This window comes from Peromyscus californicus, unplaced genomic scaffold (assembly GCF_007827085.1).
Source record: "Peromyscus californicus insignis strain IS unplaced genomic scaffold, ASM782708v3 Scaffold_6__1_contigs__length_162567912, whole genome shotgun sequence".
Lineage (NCBI taxonomy): Eukaryota > Metazoa > Chordata > Mammalia > Rodentia > Cricetidae > Peromyscus > Peromyscus californicus.
Genome location: NW_026294584.1, coordinates 7,563,225 through 7,581,722, shown reverse-complemented (window position 1 = coordinate 7,581,722; position 18,498 = coordinate 7,563,225). Strand labels below are relative to the sequence as shown.

The 18,498-nt window shown below is 38.5% G+C and overlaps 1 protein-coding gene across 3 annotated transcripts in view; it reads left to right on the top strand.

Moving 5' to 3' along the window:
* Nucleotides 1-1,561: 1,561 nt before the first annotated feature.
* Nucleotides 1,562-18,498, top strand: part of Hgf (hepatocyte growth factor) — a 65,100-nt gene continuing 48,163 nt past the window's right edge. Inside the window, exons 1-5 of one of the 3 annotated variants that reach the window (XM_052721209.1) lie at nucleotides 1,562-1,852; nucleotides 2,055-2,229; nucleotides 8,685-8,850; nucleotides 12,451-12,563; nucleotides 14,034-14,148. In XM_052721209.1, the coding sequence (XP_052577169.1) occupies nucleotides 2,139-2,229; nucleotides 8,685-8,850; nucleotides 12,451-12,563; nucleotides 14,034-14,148 (485 nt within the window). In that variant the 5' untranslated portion in view covers nucleotides 1,562-1,852; nucleotides 2,055-2,138. Of the gene's footprint in view, nucleotides 1,853-1,939; nucleotides 2,230-8,684; nucleotides 8,851-12,450; nucleotides 12,564-14,033; nucleotides 14,149-18,498 lie in introns of those variants that run through there. The other 2 variants (XM_052721207.1, XM_052721208.1) reach the window with 2 other exon arrangements.

The following is an 18,498-nucleotide window of genomic DNA, read 5'->3' as shown; positions in this document are numbered from 1 at the left end:
GCATTAGAGATGCGTTGGGGCCGCTCAGAGTCATGGTCAGCAATGTACTGAAATTGAAATGTTTTTAGAAAGTTCAGTGAACTCTTAGAAGAGTACAATAGACAATTAGAGAGACATTGGAGAGGAACTGAAAAAAGCATGTTTGAATTAGTTTTTATACGGAAAAGTGACGAAAGAAAAGAGCAATTGGAAACAAGTAATATGAAGTAGATCCTCCAACGGGGCTGCAGAAATGACCCAGCAGTTAAGAGGACAGCTTGTTTGTTCAGGGTTCAATTGAGAACCATCTCAATTTTGGTTTCAGGGGATCAGACGCCCTCTTTTGGCTTCTGAAGGGAATAGACATGCAAGTGGTACACAGACATACTTGCAAACAAAACACTCATACACGGAAAATTAAAAAGCAAAATCCCTCAAAGGAGTTCTCCTTCATTGATAGATACCCCACAGCCCCAAAGATCTATCAGTATAGCTTCTCTCCATCCTTCCTTCCTTCCTTCCTTCCTTCCTTCCTTCCTTCCTTCCTTCCTTCCTTCCTTCCTTCCTTCCTTCTTTCCTCCCTCCCTCCTTCCTTCTTTCCTCCTTCCTTCCTTATTTTCTTCCTCTTCTCTCTTCTCACCTCCTCCTCTCTCCTTTCTCCCTCTCTCCAATCTTTCTCTCTTTCTTGTCTCTGCAGGTGGTTGTAGCTGTTCTGGAAGAGGGTAAAGAGCCTTTGCTGGGGATGGTAGAGGAAGGCCATCCTGCTACTGACTTTAATTTTGCCCTTGGTTACCTCTGTAGGGCAGCAGGCTACTTTAGAGAGAGTCTCATATTCTGTTGATGTTCCCTTTCTCTGAAGAGGTACTAGTTCTTATAGGTATCCATCTCAGAAATACACAGAGGCAACTATTCCTCAAAACCCATGAGAAAGAAAGTGTTCTGTCGTCTGACATATCGGAGCACCCTCCTGGTGTTGTAATAAAAGGAGAAGTCTGGCCAATGATCTCACCAAAACGTGATACTCAGGGATCAGGGCCCCTCCACCCCCTGCAAGTGCTTCCTCCCTCCCCCTCAGATTGTGTGATGCTGTGGGGGTGTGCAGGAGAAAAGAGACATTATTTAGGAATTAAAATAGCTCAAGGGATCTCGTGACAGTCTTAGTGCATACATACTGGCATGCATACGTATGTGACTGTGTATAAGCTCAGAAAGACAAGCATCTGTTTCCTTGTTAGGGACAAGCATTGGGACATGTCTACCCTTTGGATGGTCTAAGAGAAAGCATCACCAGATACATCAGAAAAGAGACGTTTGAACAATGTATTGGGGGTCCATTTGTGGTAGTTTGGGATAGCCCGTCTCCTGGGGAGAGCTGCCTGTCCTGAGACCGTTGGATAGGGCAATTTTCTGGCCTGACAACCTGGGTATTTTGTTTCTGCTGTTATTTATTCTCATCCCTCAAGGCCACACCCTTTTTTACCTGCCCACTCTCTACCTGGGCTGTCCTAAGCTCTGTGCCCTGGCTCCCTGCCTCTGCTCGCACTGTCTTTAAAACCCAGGGGACTGGGGTCGGTGTTCCATCCATGGATCTCTCCAGCACTGCAAGCTCGCAGCCTTGGGCGCTGGGGCTCGTTTGGCAGAAGGGCTGCTCCGCGTTCTTCTTAGGCTGCTTCCCCTTCCTCTTTTCCCAGATAGATATGTAAACACATGCATTTCGTGTTCAAACGGGGGCGAATTGGTGTTGTGCCTGTGCCTTGACTTAGCGATTGGGCCGAGCCTTGCTCCTCCCTTCCCTACTCGGATAGGAGCCACTAGGATCTGGAGCTCGAGCTTCCAAATTGCAGCTGGCCTCGGGCCAGGTGACCTTTGCTTTGTAAGTTTCTTTCTTGGGGGGAGCGGTGTGTGGAAGGGGGGGCTGGGATCTGTTGGGTGTTTGAGGGGGGAGTTGAGGAAAGGCAGGGGCTGGAAGAGAGTAAAGGGCTGTTGTTAAACAGTTTCTTACCGTAAGAGGGAGTTCAGACCTAGATCTTTCCAGTTAATCACACAACAAACTTAGCTCATCGCAATAAAAGCAGCTCAGAACCCGACCGGCTCGCAACAGGATTCTCTCAGCCCGGCATCTCCTGCAGAGGGATCAGCAGCCTGCTCGAACTGCAAGCATGATGTGGGGGACCAAACTTCTGCCAGTCCTGTTGCTGCAGCATGTGCTCCTGCACCTCCTCCTGCTTCCTGTCACCATCCCCTATGCAGGTAAGTTTACTTCTGCTTCGGAGACTGTGATTGCTTTAACTCTCGGCTGACCTTGTCTTTCCTTCCAAGAAGCTCTCTACCCTACTTCCAGCATCCTTTCCTAACTCCATGTGTGGTGTGCGGCTTCCTAACCTCTCATCAAGCTTTCTTTTGACATTCCTTTTCTGTTTGAAAAACATTTAAAATGATAATTAACATCCCTCAGTGATACCCCCACCCCCATCAGGCCCCACCTCATTTAGCTGAGCAGTTCGGAATTATGGGATAGGAATGAAGTGCTAACACTGGCTGGAACTTTGCTGGTTTGGCCAAGTTTAAAAACAAGACAGACTTTGGCTTGAAGAGGAGAGAGTGATGGTCAGTCTAAGCAGGGACTCATGATTTCCCCAAAGGAGAATTTCCTATAAGTGTCCATCCAGTCAACCTTCAGCTCCAAATTATGACATTACGCAGGTCTTCATTTGGAGGAGGCAGATTAAGCTCTGAGTACATGCATGTTATAAAAATGAAACAGAAAGCTTTTCCTTCCAAGCTCCTCTTCTCTCGGGGTACGGATGATTGCCCTTGATGCTGCAGTGCAGGGGGGAACACATCTGTAACTGGTATGGATGCAGCCGAACTGTCCCTCTGCCTTGCTCTGGTCTGTAGGTTGGGGAGGAGACTCTTGGACTGCCTGGGTGTTTAGGAAGCTCATCTACTGGTGTAGAAGGTTTCCTCTTGTTAGGGGAGAGGGAACATCTGTAGCTACTGTGTTGTTACTTCAGTGGCTGGACTGGGGTGCCGGTAGGAGACGGCAGTGAACTTTAGGGTAGGCACGGGGAAAGAAAGACTGTAACAAGTGCCCAGTTAGCAGATAGGTGACTTTTTAAAAACAAGAAAACAAGGAAACAGCCTCATAATTTAAGATAACTATGGCATTTATCACACCTCTGATCTTGTATCTGATGTAATACAAGAAGTAGCTATTGCTGATAAATATTGAACCCGTCTGTTTTTTCTGCCTTGGGAAGTAACTCCTTTTGAAAAAAAGACTCTTTGGAAAGGGTCCTTTCAAAGGGTATAGGTAAAGATTCCTGAAGAAGTGGAAAAGAACTTAAAGATGTGTCATATTAAGGTGGATCTTTAAGCCATTGCTAAATTAGAGGTATTAGCATAAATTGTAATCTTGGTCCAGTTTGAAGGTTTTACTTTTCAAAGACTGAAATGTTGTTGTCTTGAAGTATGGTTACCTGAACTCAGCTGAGCTAATGCAAGATCTCAGTTTGGAAAACTCAAACAGTAGATCGACCAAAGACAATGTCTATTTGTCTTTTGGCGTGCGTTACATGCTTTTGGCAGGAGCTATACATTTGTAATTATATTTCACTTTGGCTAATGTTGAAATGACTTTGTTTCCTGAGTATACGGAGAGCAGCCTGAGAGTGTGCTGGCAGACCAGGAGAGGGCCGTTGGGAATCACAGATATGTGTTATGAATAATTCCTGAAGCAGATGATACTGAAATTGTCATCCAAAGAGGGCTCGTCTTTGTTGTGTTTGCAGCTTTGTTTTAACAGGTTCCTTGTTTCAAATAACTTCCCAAATGGAAATAGGTAGTTTTTTTTTAAGAATATGTGATGAGAGTTTGTTCTTTGACTTTTCATCTTACACTGAACATTTATTTTGTTGCTGTTACTTGCATGGCTACCCATCAGAAAGTAAGTGAATGCTCTGATATGCTGACAGGCAGTCATTTACAGAAGACATTGTGGAGATAATTTTTAAAGAAGTTTCTTGAGAAATATTTGATGTGGATGAGCCAAGCAGTTTTGATAGGATATCTACCATATAGAATTTTCATCTACTCCCTCACCCTAAATACTCCAAACAGATATAGAATACTCTGTTTAAGAAATTAAGCATCAAATGAATACCTGGTATACAAAGGCCCTGGGGAGTACAGAGATGAGCAAATGGGAGAAGAACCTGCATTTGCTGAGCTATAGTGAGAAAAGATAAATTGTAAAGTAAACCTTACCTACTCCTGCGACCAGCATTCTTCAATTTTTCTGACATATGAAAATGGAGGTTTGGCCATCTTAAAAGTTATCTTTATTAACTAAGGGATTGAACTGAAATTTCTGAATTCTAAGTGATGGAAAATGTAATTTTTCTTATGCTAAACCCCAACACTGCAATCAGCTCCAACATACTTTAGAAAAATCATTTGACTAAGTAATCACAAGTAACCAACATTAGCAAAAAGCAAAATAAAACAAAATTTCTGTATTGGAAAATGTCATTATAGTATAGTTGAGGGTTCATTAGTTTAGTCTTCAAGCTTGGTTTAGGAGGTATGTCATACCCAAGTGCAGTCTGAGAAGATGAGTTATAACATGATTGGTACCCTAGTCAGGAGAATCCAAGTTTCCTGAAATGCAGAGGTAAGAAAGTGTAAGAGATGCTCCACAAAATCTATAGACAGTAAGTCAAGGTCACCTCTTAGGACTGGTATACTGGGTTCCTAGTGGTAGTATAGCCTGTGGTTGGGAAGTAAGATGGGATAGAATGGAAACCTTGTAGGCCGTGCTAACCCAAGTGGTCTCTGTAGTGAATATTGGAGTCAGCAAGTGAATATTTTGCACTTGCAAATTTCTATGTGGTTGCTTTTCTTGCTGTGTGGAAGAGAGTTGCAGACAGATAGGACAGAGGAGACAAAGACCAGGATGGGACATCTACAATGAGGAACTCCAGAAAACAAAGGAGGGGGAGACTCCTAACCTCACCTTGAGCACTTTATCCTGCAAATCTTTAGGAGAGGAATTGCTATGTTGCTTCTCAGCCAGCAGTACCTGGTCTAATCCTGCCAAAGCTCTCTCTTCTCCTTTACCCCGAGATTAGCTTCTCCAAAAGGTTGGAGTGCATTACTGTCAGAGTGAAGTCTGAGTCCCAGACAGTAGCCGTGGAAACTGAGACTTTTTTTTGTGATCCTTGTCTTTAGGAGTGAGAATTCTCCACTCACAACCGTTGCCTTCAATCAATTATGTGTACACTTTCATCTTAAATCTTGCCAGTTCAAACTGTTAATCACTAATCATGGGGGTAGTTTTCTTCAGTTATGGGGAACCAGACTCCTGCTCTTTCCACACCCTGCAAATCCTTCCTTTGCCTGGCTTTCCTTTGAAGTCCATGGTTCTTCCACACAGAAGAAAATATATGAGGTAGTGAGAGAAATGAGTGTGAGGCCCAGGGGCCAGTGAGAGAAAAGTGTCTTTCTGCAGCCACCTTGATGTGCTTGGCCCTGCTTTCTGTTTGTAGGTTTCCACGAGGATCCTGAGGAGCTCAGTTCTGACAGGGACTTCAGGTCCTTCAGGAAATGTACCTTCCAGAATATTTTCCTAAGCTGGGAAAAGAGAAAGGAGCTAAAATACAGGAGAGCCTGACAAATTTACAGTGCCGTCTTACCCTTTGATTTCATTTCAGTATTTTGTTTATAAACTTTAACTAACAGGCAGATTCAAAAATAGTAGAAAAAAATCTGATACAAACATATTTTTGAATTTTTTCCCAAGTTAAGCTTGGCTTTTTAATTGTTTTCAGTAAAACAATCATCAGTTGATACATGTGGAAGAGACAGTGAAATCTATTTTCAGCAAAGGAATTTCATTTTCAGATGCTGATTTTGAATGATTCTGTTTTGCTTTTTGTCTCTATTGAAGAAGTAATTAATTTTGTAGATGCATGAATTAAATGATGTATAAGTACTTTGAACTTCATATTTTGGAATAATTAGTCTCTGATCTAGTATACAGACTGAGTTATGAGGGAAAGTTCGCATGTCACGAGGGATTCCTGGTATCTGGTTCTGATTGGTCCTTATTAGCACTGAAGCTCCGAGGCTTCTATTTATTACACAATAAAGGGAGATTATGGATTTACTTATTTCTCAGGATGCTTTTTGATCTCTAGTCATGGAACTCTTACCAGCAAGTGAGAGTAGCTTGTTTTATGAGGCAAAACCATACATTAACACATTTCAATAGGACAACTGAGGATCTGTAAAATTAATCAGAGCCAATAACTGCAGAGACCTCCTTTCTACAGAACAGTCTTCACTGTTTTATAGCATTGGCCTATGTCTCTGTTTTGATTGATAATTACTAAAACAAATGCCTTAGGAACTTAATGCTTATCATAGCTATTTTGAAAGTACTTTTGTGTTCTTATTTTACTCTTAGACACATACAAAAGCACATTGTACATAAGACCAATGCTATGTTCTTAGTTGGCAGAATTCACATATATTCATATAATCATAACATATATAATTAATTTTGGCAAAAGTTATTTTTAAAATAAACATTTCTCAATGTAAGCTCCTATTACTTACAGGAAATATTCAAATTTATAAGGAATTAAATTATTATCATGTCATGAAATATTTAGGAGCACCAAAGAAGTAGTGAAATAAGGCCACAGAAAGAGAAACTAATGACAGAAAAAATTATCTCTCAATAACAAGATTCTGTGACAGAAATGTCAATCTGCAAGTATCATGACTTCCTTTCTCACAAGAATAATAGTTATGTCAGAAATTAAGTGATGAAATTTCAAAAACAATACCAAAACTCTAAAAAAATCTATTTTATTGCCATTCTTAATTGTATTCCCAATATTGACTTAATGAATATAGCTCAAATAACTCCATTCATTAATTTAATCTTTCTTTTCTAGATTGAACAATTGGTATCTTAAAATTTCATGCAATTAAACAAAGTCATTTGGCAAGTCAATAGACATGCCAGCTTCAGCAGCCTGTCAATGTTATGCAAGGAATTGTGACCCCAAATTCATTAAATAACGTACTGATAGATTATTTGATTGAGTTTAGTATCAAGGTTTTGTTTAAACAAAATCTCTTACATCACAGTAGTTGAATCTTATAACCCAAGGAGAAGCGTTGCTATAGGGATTAGTATCCGTCTGTCAGAAACTGCATTCTGGAGCTCGGTAAAGAACTCAGAGCTTAGAGAAGTGCATGCTTTCCCTTATTAACTGTTGACTTCAGATTAGGATAGACACTAATGAGTAGCATCTGCACACTTAGCAAACCAACCAGAGCCAGTGGTTTCTGGCAAACAGGGTATGATGCCATTCTTGGCGCTTCACTCTGGTAGCCACTTTCCCAACTTTTCGGCACAGAAAGCTTCACCCTTTTCTTGACACACTTCACCACATTTAAAGACCAGGAATGCATTTCCTGCTGTAGCATCCAAGCTTCTCTTCAACTGATAGCTCTGAACCAAATCTTCAGGAAATGTTTACAAGTCACATTTCCACACGCATTCTTAGCAAGTCTTAGATAAAAGACGGCAGTGTGCGGTGGTTCTGAGTGCCAGCTCTGAAGCCGGGTCTCTGCGTTTCCAATCTGAAGTCTTCCACGTGGTCAATTTTCTCCCTCTGTCTTTACTTACCTCCAGTTAAAAATGAATGTATTGAACTTCCATTGTCACAAGGGCTATTAAACAAATTGACATGCAGACATGCATAGTTCCATACTTGTTTTGCAATAGTTGTGGTCTAATAGATGATCAATGCTGATTAATTTGATCAGTATTAGATTGGGGTACTTTTAGGAAATTAAGAATGAAGGAACAAGTTCTTGTTACTTTCAAATTATGCATAAATTTAAGATCTTTAGGATGTGTGGGTTCTGTTTTCAGGTTTATAGTAAGTTTCATGCTATCTAGAGGTCTTGTCCCTTCATGAAGAAAAATGGTATTGCTACATTAAAGGATAAAACTTTACATACATTTGACTTACAGTATTTGGTCTGATCTCAATGCAAATAGTTTTATGAAATTGAGAAGTATTGTACCAAACACTGAATACATTTTTTTTTTTACAAAAATAAGAAGAGAGGGGCTAAAATATGAATAGTATGAGGCACTTAAAGAACAAGTGGAAGAATTGTTCTTCCGCAGAGTTTTTAGTGAGAAATTCTCACTTGCCTTTGGGTAGACTTACCTAGTTAGCACTGTAACTTATATGAGGAACCACTGAGAGGAGAATGAACAGTTTAATTACAAAGTGCGCATGCGCCTCTGGCATTGATGCTTGACTCTGTGTTGTCTGGAGAACTTCATCTCTTTAGGGCGAGCTTTGTCCTATTTTTAAAATAATTCTGCTTTAAGGTTGTTTATTCTTTGGGGTGAACTTGGTCCTAATTTTTCAACACATCCTTCATTTGAAAGGATGTAGATTAGTGAATTTACATAACAATCTGGTTTTGCATAATTATAATGTTCCTCTCTCTTGCTCTTCCATGTCCTTATCCCACTCTATCCCACCCCCTAGAGGTATACTATGCTGTCTTATAAAGTCATTAACTTGAAGATGTCCCTTAAGGAATTTCCCCCTCTATAATTATTAAAAGCCTTTCTTTCATGTTGAACTATTTAATTTTTGTGTTAATAGAAGGACAGAAGAAAAGAAGAAATACACTTCATGAATTCAAAAAGTCAGCAAAGACGACTCTCACCAAGGAAGACCCATTACTGAAGATTAAAACCAAAAAAATGAACTCTGCAGATGAGTGTGCCAACAGATGTATTAGGAATAAGGGCCTTCCATTCACTTGCAAGTAAGTCTCTTCATTTTCTTAAGAACAATTTTCGAATAAAGTAAGTATATAATGATCATATTTTCTCTTCCCTTTCGCTAGTCGATGCAATTGGTCCTTTAGAGTAAGTTTGAGTCTAGCTTGAACTCATCACAAGAGCAGACAGAGCTCTGAGCTGAAGGAAACTCGGAATGAGCTCAGGAGGCTCTGAAAACTGCCTTCCGAAGTACACAGTTGTTTTGGTTATGGATTTTGAACAATGAACATTGAACTAAAATCAAATTTGATTGAATTTTATCTCCTTTTTATTCTAAAATATTGTGTCTCTTGTTTTATTCTGTAGAAGAGCCGTGCAAGGGTTTTCTGGGTAGAAACTGGGCAATAGCCAAAATTTGCTGCAACTTATATCATCTCTGTAGGGATTTAAATAAAAGGTGTTGAGAGAATTATATAAAAGCCTAGAGCAACTGGTGTCAGCAGCAGAGACTGTTTCAAAGAAGTCAGGGAGAGTGATGATAAAGGTATGGTGGAAAGAGGTGGAGCCATCTGAGGCTTGAGTGACTCCGAGTAGAGAGGGCCTTATCTTTTGACAGGCCCCTTATGACTGTTCCAGTGATCTCACAGGAGAAAGCTTACAATCTTGAAATAGCAAGGTGAAAATTTCATCTGAAATGGCAGTAATAATATACATTTCCTGAGCAAGGTGTGGTGGTGCATTCATATAACCTCAAACCATAGGAAGCTGGTCATTATGAGTTCAAGACTAGCCTGGGCTACAAGCTACATGCACATACACACACACACACACACACACACACACACACACACACACACACACGCACACACACACACTGTTCTTCAAAAACATGTTTTCTTGGTTTATTTTCTATTCTCTTTTGTCTCTTAAAAAATAACATTGGGTTCTAGAGAGATGGTTTAGTGGTTAAGAGCACTTGATGCTTTTGCAGAGAGGATTTGGGTTTGGTTCCCAGAACCCATATCAGGGACTTCATCACCATGGGTACCAGTTCAAGGGTACCTGATGTCCTCTACTGGCTTCCAAAGGCATCTGCACACATATGGTACACATTAATTCACTCAGGCACACACACACACACACACACACACACACACACACACACACACACACACTGATAATAAATAAATCATTAACAAGAGATTATGTGGCTGGGATGTAGCTCAGTGTTGGGATGCCTGCTTAGAATGCACAAGGCCCTTGATTTTATTCATGGTATTAAGAAATGATATTTTTGAAGAAATTCTATCAATGTTCAATTCTTGCATATTATATTTTCACAGTGGCCTTTTATGAGAATACAGAACTCAGTGATTTCATGTGAGAAGTTATCATTTAGTGTTCCCTGTCTCAGAGAAATGAGGGTTATGGGCCTGTAGGGAAGGACACAGTCACAGGAGGTCTTCAGCAGACTTAGGCAGAGGAAAGACTATCTCTTTTCTATTTTTAAAGCCAAACTGCCACTCTCAGGAAGACATTTCCTGGCAACCACAGTGGGAATTGGATTTGTAAGCTTATCCCTAGGATAATTGTGTTTCATTCCGACTTTTGCGAAAAAGCCTTGAGATTGGGGAAAATAAAGCAAGAAAGATTACTCTCAATCAGTGTCTGAGCTGCGTAAATTTATGGAGATGTTCTGTTGGCAACTGGGTTGAAGTTGAGTCTTCCTACCTCAGAGTTGAAGGGTATCGGAAAGACAATAGGAGAAACACATTTCTTTGTGGATTTTTAATGCAGAGTTTGAAAATAAGGCCAAAGTAAATTTAGAGAAAAATTCAACCCAGGGAATGTGATAGTCCCACACACTTCACATGGAAGTGTGAAATAATACAAAGAAGTACTTTTTGGAGAGCGTATGCTGTTATGATGGAATGAAAGAAATGGTCTATAGACTGGAAATCATACCTACTTTTCTGGCTGAAATTACTTAAAAAAACTGAAGTATTTGGGGGTATTTATCAGTTTGTTTTAGTGAATACTTTCAGTAAGCAATGGCAAAAGCAGTATACTATTAGCTGCAGGAATAATGGGGACACATGTCAACATCCTCCATAAGAACAAGAATTGAAAACATGTTGTCTAACATTAATAGTTTTGAAATAAAGTGTATATGCTGATAAACTTATTTAGGAAACATTGACTTAGGAACATAGCATTCTTACAGTCAGATCTCATTCTCTTTAGTAAATTTCACATTTTATGACTCACCAAACAAGGATATGATATATAACAGTTTCCAAACATTTCATTTAGATTCTTCTTTCTTAAAGCACTGCTTAGGGGTGGTAATTTGCCTAATACATTTTTTCTTTGAAAATTTCTTGTATGTTTACAATGTATCTCAGTCCTATCCAGCCCCCAGTGCTTCCAACTATTCTCAGGTCCTCCAATACATCTTCCTCCAAAATTCATATCCTTAAAAAAATACCCACTGAGTTTAATTAGTGGTATTTATCTGTGCATGGCTTTGGGCCATCGATTGAAGCAGCCACACCCCTGAAAAAAAAATGACCCTTTCTCCCTTAGCAGTCATCAATTGGCCATAGCTCTTCAGCTGGGGGCGTGTCACCAGGAGCCTGTCTTCAAACATGCTGGAATTTTCAACTGGCTTGGTCTTGTGTAGAGCAGCCAGGTTGTGTCCAGGGGACAGCATTTCACAGAGTTCCTCCCCATCTCCCAGCTCCTACATCCCTTCTTCCCCCTTCTCTACGATGTTCTTTGAGCTGTGAGGGGGCCAGGTTCCTATGGTCGCTATTCTCAGGACTTTGGCAGTTCTGAGCCTGTGCATCAAGCACTGCCTACTTCAGTAAGAAGCTTCCCTGATAGAGAGTAAGAGCAGCACAAAGGTGTCTGTGCCAGGAGACTGGGTACTCAGCCTAGCACAGCTTAAAGAATCATTTTAGCTATTTTATTTGCAGGACTAAGGGTGAAATCTAAGTCCTTATCCATGCTAGCAAATTACTTCCACTGACCTATATTCCTAGCCATTTCATATTTTGTTTGTTTTGTGGCAGAGTCTTGCAAAAACTGTTCATTTCTGCCTTGAACTTATTCTGTAGTCTGTACAGGCCTTGAATATATTTCTCCAATCTCAGCATCCCCATAGCTGGACACAGGGCTACATCACCAGGCCCAGGGGATATGTCATTTTGGAATGTATTTGTATACTTATAAACTTTACATGCTAATTATGATATTGCAATAGTAATCACTTGCATATAGCTACAAATAAAAGCTTACAACTAACTGGGCATTTACAAAACTATTAAAAGCCTTCAGAAATAATCTAGGTAGTTGTATGCAATGATTTACTTGCTGAAATCTTCATTTTTTCTACAAGTCATTAAGATTAATGTCAAAACTTCCCATAGAGTTTCTGGTTTTCTAATCTATACCTACAAAATCTTTGTTTTGTCTTTCTTGTTGTTCCATCAAAATAGGAAACACACACACACACACACACACCATTTAATATGTAATAATGTCCCATTCTATATATCCTCCTTGGTAAATCGTGTGCCCATTAAAAACCAAAAACTGTTAAATTGTGGTGTTCTTTCTTTTCATTCAGCTATCTTTTTCAGGGCCTTTGTTTTTGATAAGACAAGAAAACGATGCCACTGGTTCCCTTTCAATAGTATGTCAAGTGGAGTGAAAAAGGTTTTTGGCCATGAATTTGACCTCTATGAAAACAAAGGTAACTGCCTTCTTTCTAAGCATTACATAATAAAATGAAGGATAAAATATACACTGGCATTTTCTCACCACTTAGGTCTTCCATGCTGATGTCCTGGTCGGGTTCTGACCTGTGCCACATTCAGTCACTGATTATGGCGGAAGAATGCGGTACCCTGACTCTGATGACTGTCAGGACACAATGCTAGATGAGAGACTGTGTTTCCCAGACTTCCCTTAGTTTAGATCCCTCTCCCTCCTCAGCTAGTATTTTCTGCATTCATTGTCTAATGTGTCATTTAGGTTATGAGATCAGCATACCTTATCTTGTGGCAAATTTGAAGATTAAGGTAGTATTTTAAATTATAACAACTTTATAATTTGTGTGGCTCATGTCATAATGGTGGCTGATGATGATAAAGCATGGAGATTTCAGGCAAGTAAGTTGAATTCATGTATACATGCTTTAAAATTATTTAAATGAGAAATTGAAATTGTCAATTTGTCTATTATGTGATTTTATATTATATATGATATGGTATGTAAAGTATTTGCACTGCTTAAAAGCCAAAATATAGCAATGAGATAAGTATAGAATATTAAATATACACTTTACAGGTTAAATTTCATCACATGAACTAACAATTATGGATTGAATTTATGAAAATAATCCTTATTTTATTAACTTTTTTATAAGAACATACTGTGTCCTATTGAATTAGAATATGGATACCAAATACAGATACCTTTATGTCAATTGACTGGATCTTTAAGTAAAAGCTAAGAGTAGAAAATAGGACAGTTTTACATATCCTAATAATTTCACGTATGTGAAGTATAATTTGTGATCAAACATGAGTTCTTTTTATTCAGTCTTCCTCCAGTTGGCTAGCTGCCCATCCTCTTGTCTGATAACTAATATGTTAGAAGCTGAAATGTTGTAAAAAAAACCATGGAAAATAATAATTAACCCAATGTGTTTATTTCCTGGAAACCTACACACACCAACAGGGAGCGGTAACAAGAAGAACAAACCAAACCAAACGCACACTTCTTACTGAGCTGGAGAAGACAAATCAGTTTTGTTTTCTTACACTTTGTTTCAGAATTTAAAATAGATTCTGGAAGTTACCTATGTTTTGTTTTTAATATTTTCTTAGGTATATTTATTCAATCAAGTCACAGTATTCTACCCCGTTGAGTATGTAAACAAATCAAAATTAAGGATGAAGAATAATCTCTATAGTTAGCTTCCATTATATACTCAAAATTAAAATGTGAGATTACTTGACTTGTTTGTTTTATATTATTCTGAAATGTGTTGCTTTAAAAATACCAGTACAAGCTTTAGGCAAGAACTTTTAGTATTTTTGGAAACAGTTTGCATCAGCTAATGACTCACGTGCTTAAGTGGATTCTTATTTTTCCTCTCTAGTAAGTACAGCACATGTTTCACGTAGTTCTAACATCTTTTCTCTGTGTTATTCCATAGACTATATTAGAAACTGCATCATTGGTAAAGGAGGCAGCTACAAGGGGACAGTATCGATCACCAAGAGTGGCATCAAGTGTCAACCCTGGAATTCCATGATCCCCCACGAGCACAGGTAAGAACAGCATGAAGAAAAGAGGAAGTAACCTCCCCTGTGTGCATTCAACAGTTGCTCATTAGTCCTCTGGATAGCACTTCCTCCGTCTTCACGTAGCCAGTGTTGCTGGATTGGACAAGGCCAGAACCCACGTGGTTCATGATTAATGAGTACAGAAAGATTAACAAACTTAGTATTTAAATGTGGCCTAACATTTTTTTCTCCAGTGTCTCAATTTGTACCTGTTATTGAAAACAGTTAGAGAAAACTGCTTTTTACCTTTGAGAGGGTACTACAAAATCATGGGGAACCCATTATTTAGACCTCACAAAAGGTATGGAACCTCAGTATCTCAGCTTTGGCTGTGTGTTAAAATGACTCACTGCAAACCTTACAAAGCCCCAATACCAAAGGTACAAACAAACCAATTAAACTAGATCCTCCAGAGTCGGGGTGGGGATAAGGCTCCTGGACTGGTTCTGAAATGCCAATAAAGCTGGGAGCCACTAGTCAAAGCTCTTTTACCCCAGATTAACAGGCTTACTCGTCCTTATGTCACCTGTGGCCTACAGTCTCGAGAAAGATTTTTTATGTCTACACTGAAGAGAACTTTATTCATTATAGCAGAATAGTATTTGAAGATCAATAAAGACAGTACTCATAGGCATGTGGGATTTTAATCATCATGGAGGAAAAGCATAAACATTTTTATGCACTAGAGAACTAAATGTGTCCATGATCTCCAGACCTTTTTCACAAACAATCTCAATAAGAACTCAAATAGTTTAAAACATCTCTACATGGTTAGGAACTTCAGTGGAAAGCTTAGTTAGCCATGCTTAAGTATCTGGTAGATAGTTAACTGGACTATTTCACACATTCCTTAGACAAATAGCATAATGGACAGATTGATGTTCTTAGTTATGGAGTATAAATGTATCCCAAATAATCTTAGTGTTTCCACAAACAACTTCAGTGTTTTCAGGGTTGTACACAGATAAGTGGCCTTACCAGTTTTGTAGTGCATCCAGTGTGTGCAACAACCCTCCAGCATGAGATTGTGAGTCTATCTGTGGTACGTGTGCTCTGACTTGTCTGTAATAGCAAAATGCGATGGTTTTCCCTTGATGAACACACTTTCATTCCTCTCTACTTTTTAAAAGCATATGTATGAAAGATGATTGATTTTGTTTTAGCAAAATGATATGAGTTAACCAACTGTTGTATAATATAAAAGTTAAGGTGTTCAGTGCTGTAATGAAACCTTTGGACTTTGTCTTATGAACACTAGCTAGTGACTGTCCAAGTTAATCAGCTCTGTAGTAGTATTCCAGTAATAGGAAACAACAACTTTCCCAAGTTATTACAGCAGTTATAAAGGAATGCCTCTAAAACATGGTTTTACCTCTAGATTAAAAGGCAAATAATCCAGTTAGTTTTGTCTTCCCTTAGGGGTATGCAGACTGAAGAATACCCATTGGTTGAGTAGCTAGACCTAACTTTTCATGAACAAAGGAATACCATCAAAATCAGTCCTACCTTAGATCAGGAGAGTATCCTGGACTCCCCAGTATAGGTTGTGTTTCAACCCAAATGCTCTACAATTGCCATTCTCTGTTAGAGGAGAAAATGTGAAATGGATCTCCCTGGGAACTGGCCTTCCTCTCCGATCAGATAGTCTGCCAAGGAACGTGGATATCTTGTGTATTATTCAAATCCTTTTTTATTTAATGAAAGCAATACTTAATTTTCATCAATTAGCAGTTTTATTGGAATAGCTTCATGGTAGCTTAACACTTTAAACTTAGGTGTTAACTAAAGATTAATTTTATGAGAAATGGAAAAAGAAACATGTTTTTGTCTAGCAGAGTGATTTATTGTTGACTTTCTAAACTGAAATATTTTACAAATGGCTTAATGGAAAGATGATGATAGATGTTGAAATTAGTACAAAAGCTTAACAGAAAATCAGGTGACCTGATATCTACATCTCTATCCTTCACTGGCCGCCTAGCATTCATTAATGAAGCAGATGATAGAATAGATCAAGTTTCCTATGAACATAGTCTATATTAAAAGAACAAAAAGGGAGGCTAGCACCCAGAAGACCTAGTTTATAGTTTAGAGTATATTTGGACATAACCCAGTTTTAAATATTTCTTCACTTATCTCTCTTAAACTTTGCTAACAGCAAGGACAGAGATAAAAATAGTATCTGTGTGGATAACAGCTCAGTACAGACCCCACAGGCTGGCACAGGTCTTTTGTGTAACACATTCTCATAAACATTTGTCTAATGAGCACCTATAAGTGAAAGAGTGGGTAAGGCTTCCTACCCTGGCCAAGTATGGGATGTTGAAGATAATCGGACTGAACACCTTGTGATACAAAAGAAAGCCAGCTGGTTTGGGGGAAAGGTCAAAACCAACAAATAAAGAAATGAGAAGCTCTTTAACCTCTGCGACCTAAAGAGGAATTCGATGTGAATTGACTCATAAAAACAAGAGCATCTTTTCTCTTCATTTTCTGATTTAACTCTAGTAAGAATTTTTTTCTTCTTTTGGCCATCTTTAGTTTAAATTTCTGCTTTTCTCTGATTCTTCCTACTTGTATTTTTCTTACAAAATAAAACAAGCAAATAACTTACACACACAACACTGCTTCTTCACAACCTTTTATTTTATTTTTTTTTTTTGGCTTTACAAATCTTCTGGAAGCCCCACTTCCTCCTCTCAATCTTAATTGGAAGAGTAGTCCTCTGAAACTGTTGATATTCAATCAATAGTTTCTTACTTTTTTGTTATACTGGGCAACTTTACGATTTGAAACTTTTTTCCCTTTTATTAAAATTAAACTTTTTTTTCCACAATATATTCTGATTATGGATCACCTTCCTCTCAGTTCCTCCCCACCTTCCCTCCCAAACAGTTCCTCCCCACCTCCCCTCTCAAACAATTCCACTCTCTGTCTCTGTTTGAAAAACAAACAGGCTTCTAAGAGATAACAATAAATATAACAAAATAAAATACAATAAGCGAAAACAAAAACTGTGACATCAGAGTTGTACAGGAAAAACAAAGAGAGGGAAAAGAGCCCAACAGAAGCACAAAAATCAGAAACTCACTTGTTTACACACTCCGAAGTCCCATCAAAGCACTAAACCGGAAGCCATAATGTATAGATGCAGAGGACCTGGTGCTGACGTGTGCAGGCCCAGGGCATGCTGCTTCAGTTTCTGAAATCACTAGTGGCTTCAGTACAATATTGCTCCTTTGACGAACTTGGAAGGAAATAAATATTTGTCTGGGGAACTTCATTCCTACACCAGCCAGGTGATATGTACATCTGATGCAATGATTACTAATAACTAATATTGCCACTGCTTTTTCCCCGGTATAAAGTTACAATAGACTTTTCTTAAGTAAATGTAGTTGATGAGTTATTTCATCAAATATATAAAGCAAAAATCAGTTTTATTTCTGATAGAGAATTATTTTGTTATAAATTTACTATGAACATTTGGAGAGAAGTGCCAAAAAATGAAAGAAAATGTATTTCAGGCAATATTACAAACCCAGGATACAGACACAGAATTTTAGAGTGATGGAAGTACAGCTAAGAAAAGACAAACGGCTTATTTTTTGAAAATCAATTCTTGTTAAGGCTTTAAAAATTAAAATTATCTTTAATTACATTATGACTTCCATCAGTCACATGACCTAATGTCTTATTTCTATTTCCTATATTAAAATGCTGGTGAAGTAGGATATAAACACTTTATTGATATGCACCTTGCAATTGCTTAACTCTTACAATGCTAGTTTGGTTGCTTGCACATGTTAGTAACATCTTCAAATAGACTCTTTAATTTTTGGTCACTGATTTATGTCTTCTGAAGGCCTGATTGTGGTGTTCCTTCATGCTCAGAGAAAAGACTTCTATTGTAAAATGTTGCTTGAAACATGATGCATGCCAGTATTCATTCTGTGATATGACATCACCTTTATTTTTAAAAAGATTTTTCTCTCATTTTTTCTTTTTGATTAGTGCATAATAACTTTAAATGTAGCGTGTGATATTTTGGTTCATGTACGTGAACAGCTCTGGATAATTAGCATATCCATTTTCAACTATCATGTCACTGGATAGAAAACACATTTAAATAATGTTTACTAAGAGACATAGATCTTTAAAGTTTGTATTCACACAGAACACTGAGGCCAATAAAAGTAGAAATGACTTCACACGCTGTTTCTCATCATGGCGGCTGGCAGTGTCTCCCTCTCAGCCTTCCACTTTCCAGCTTTATTCTCCTCCTTGTCCCGCCTATACTTCCTGCCTAGCCACTGGCCAATCAGTGATTTATTT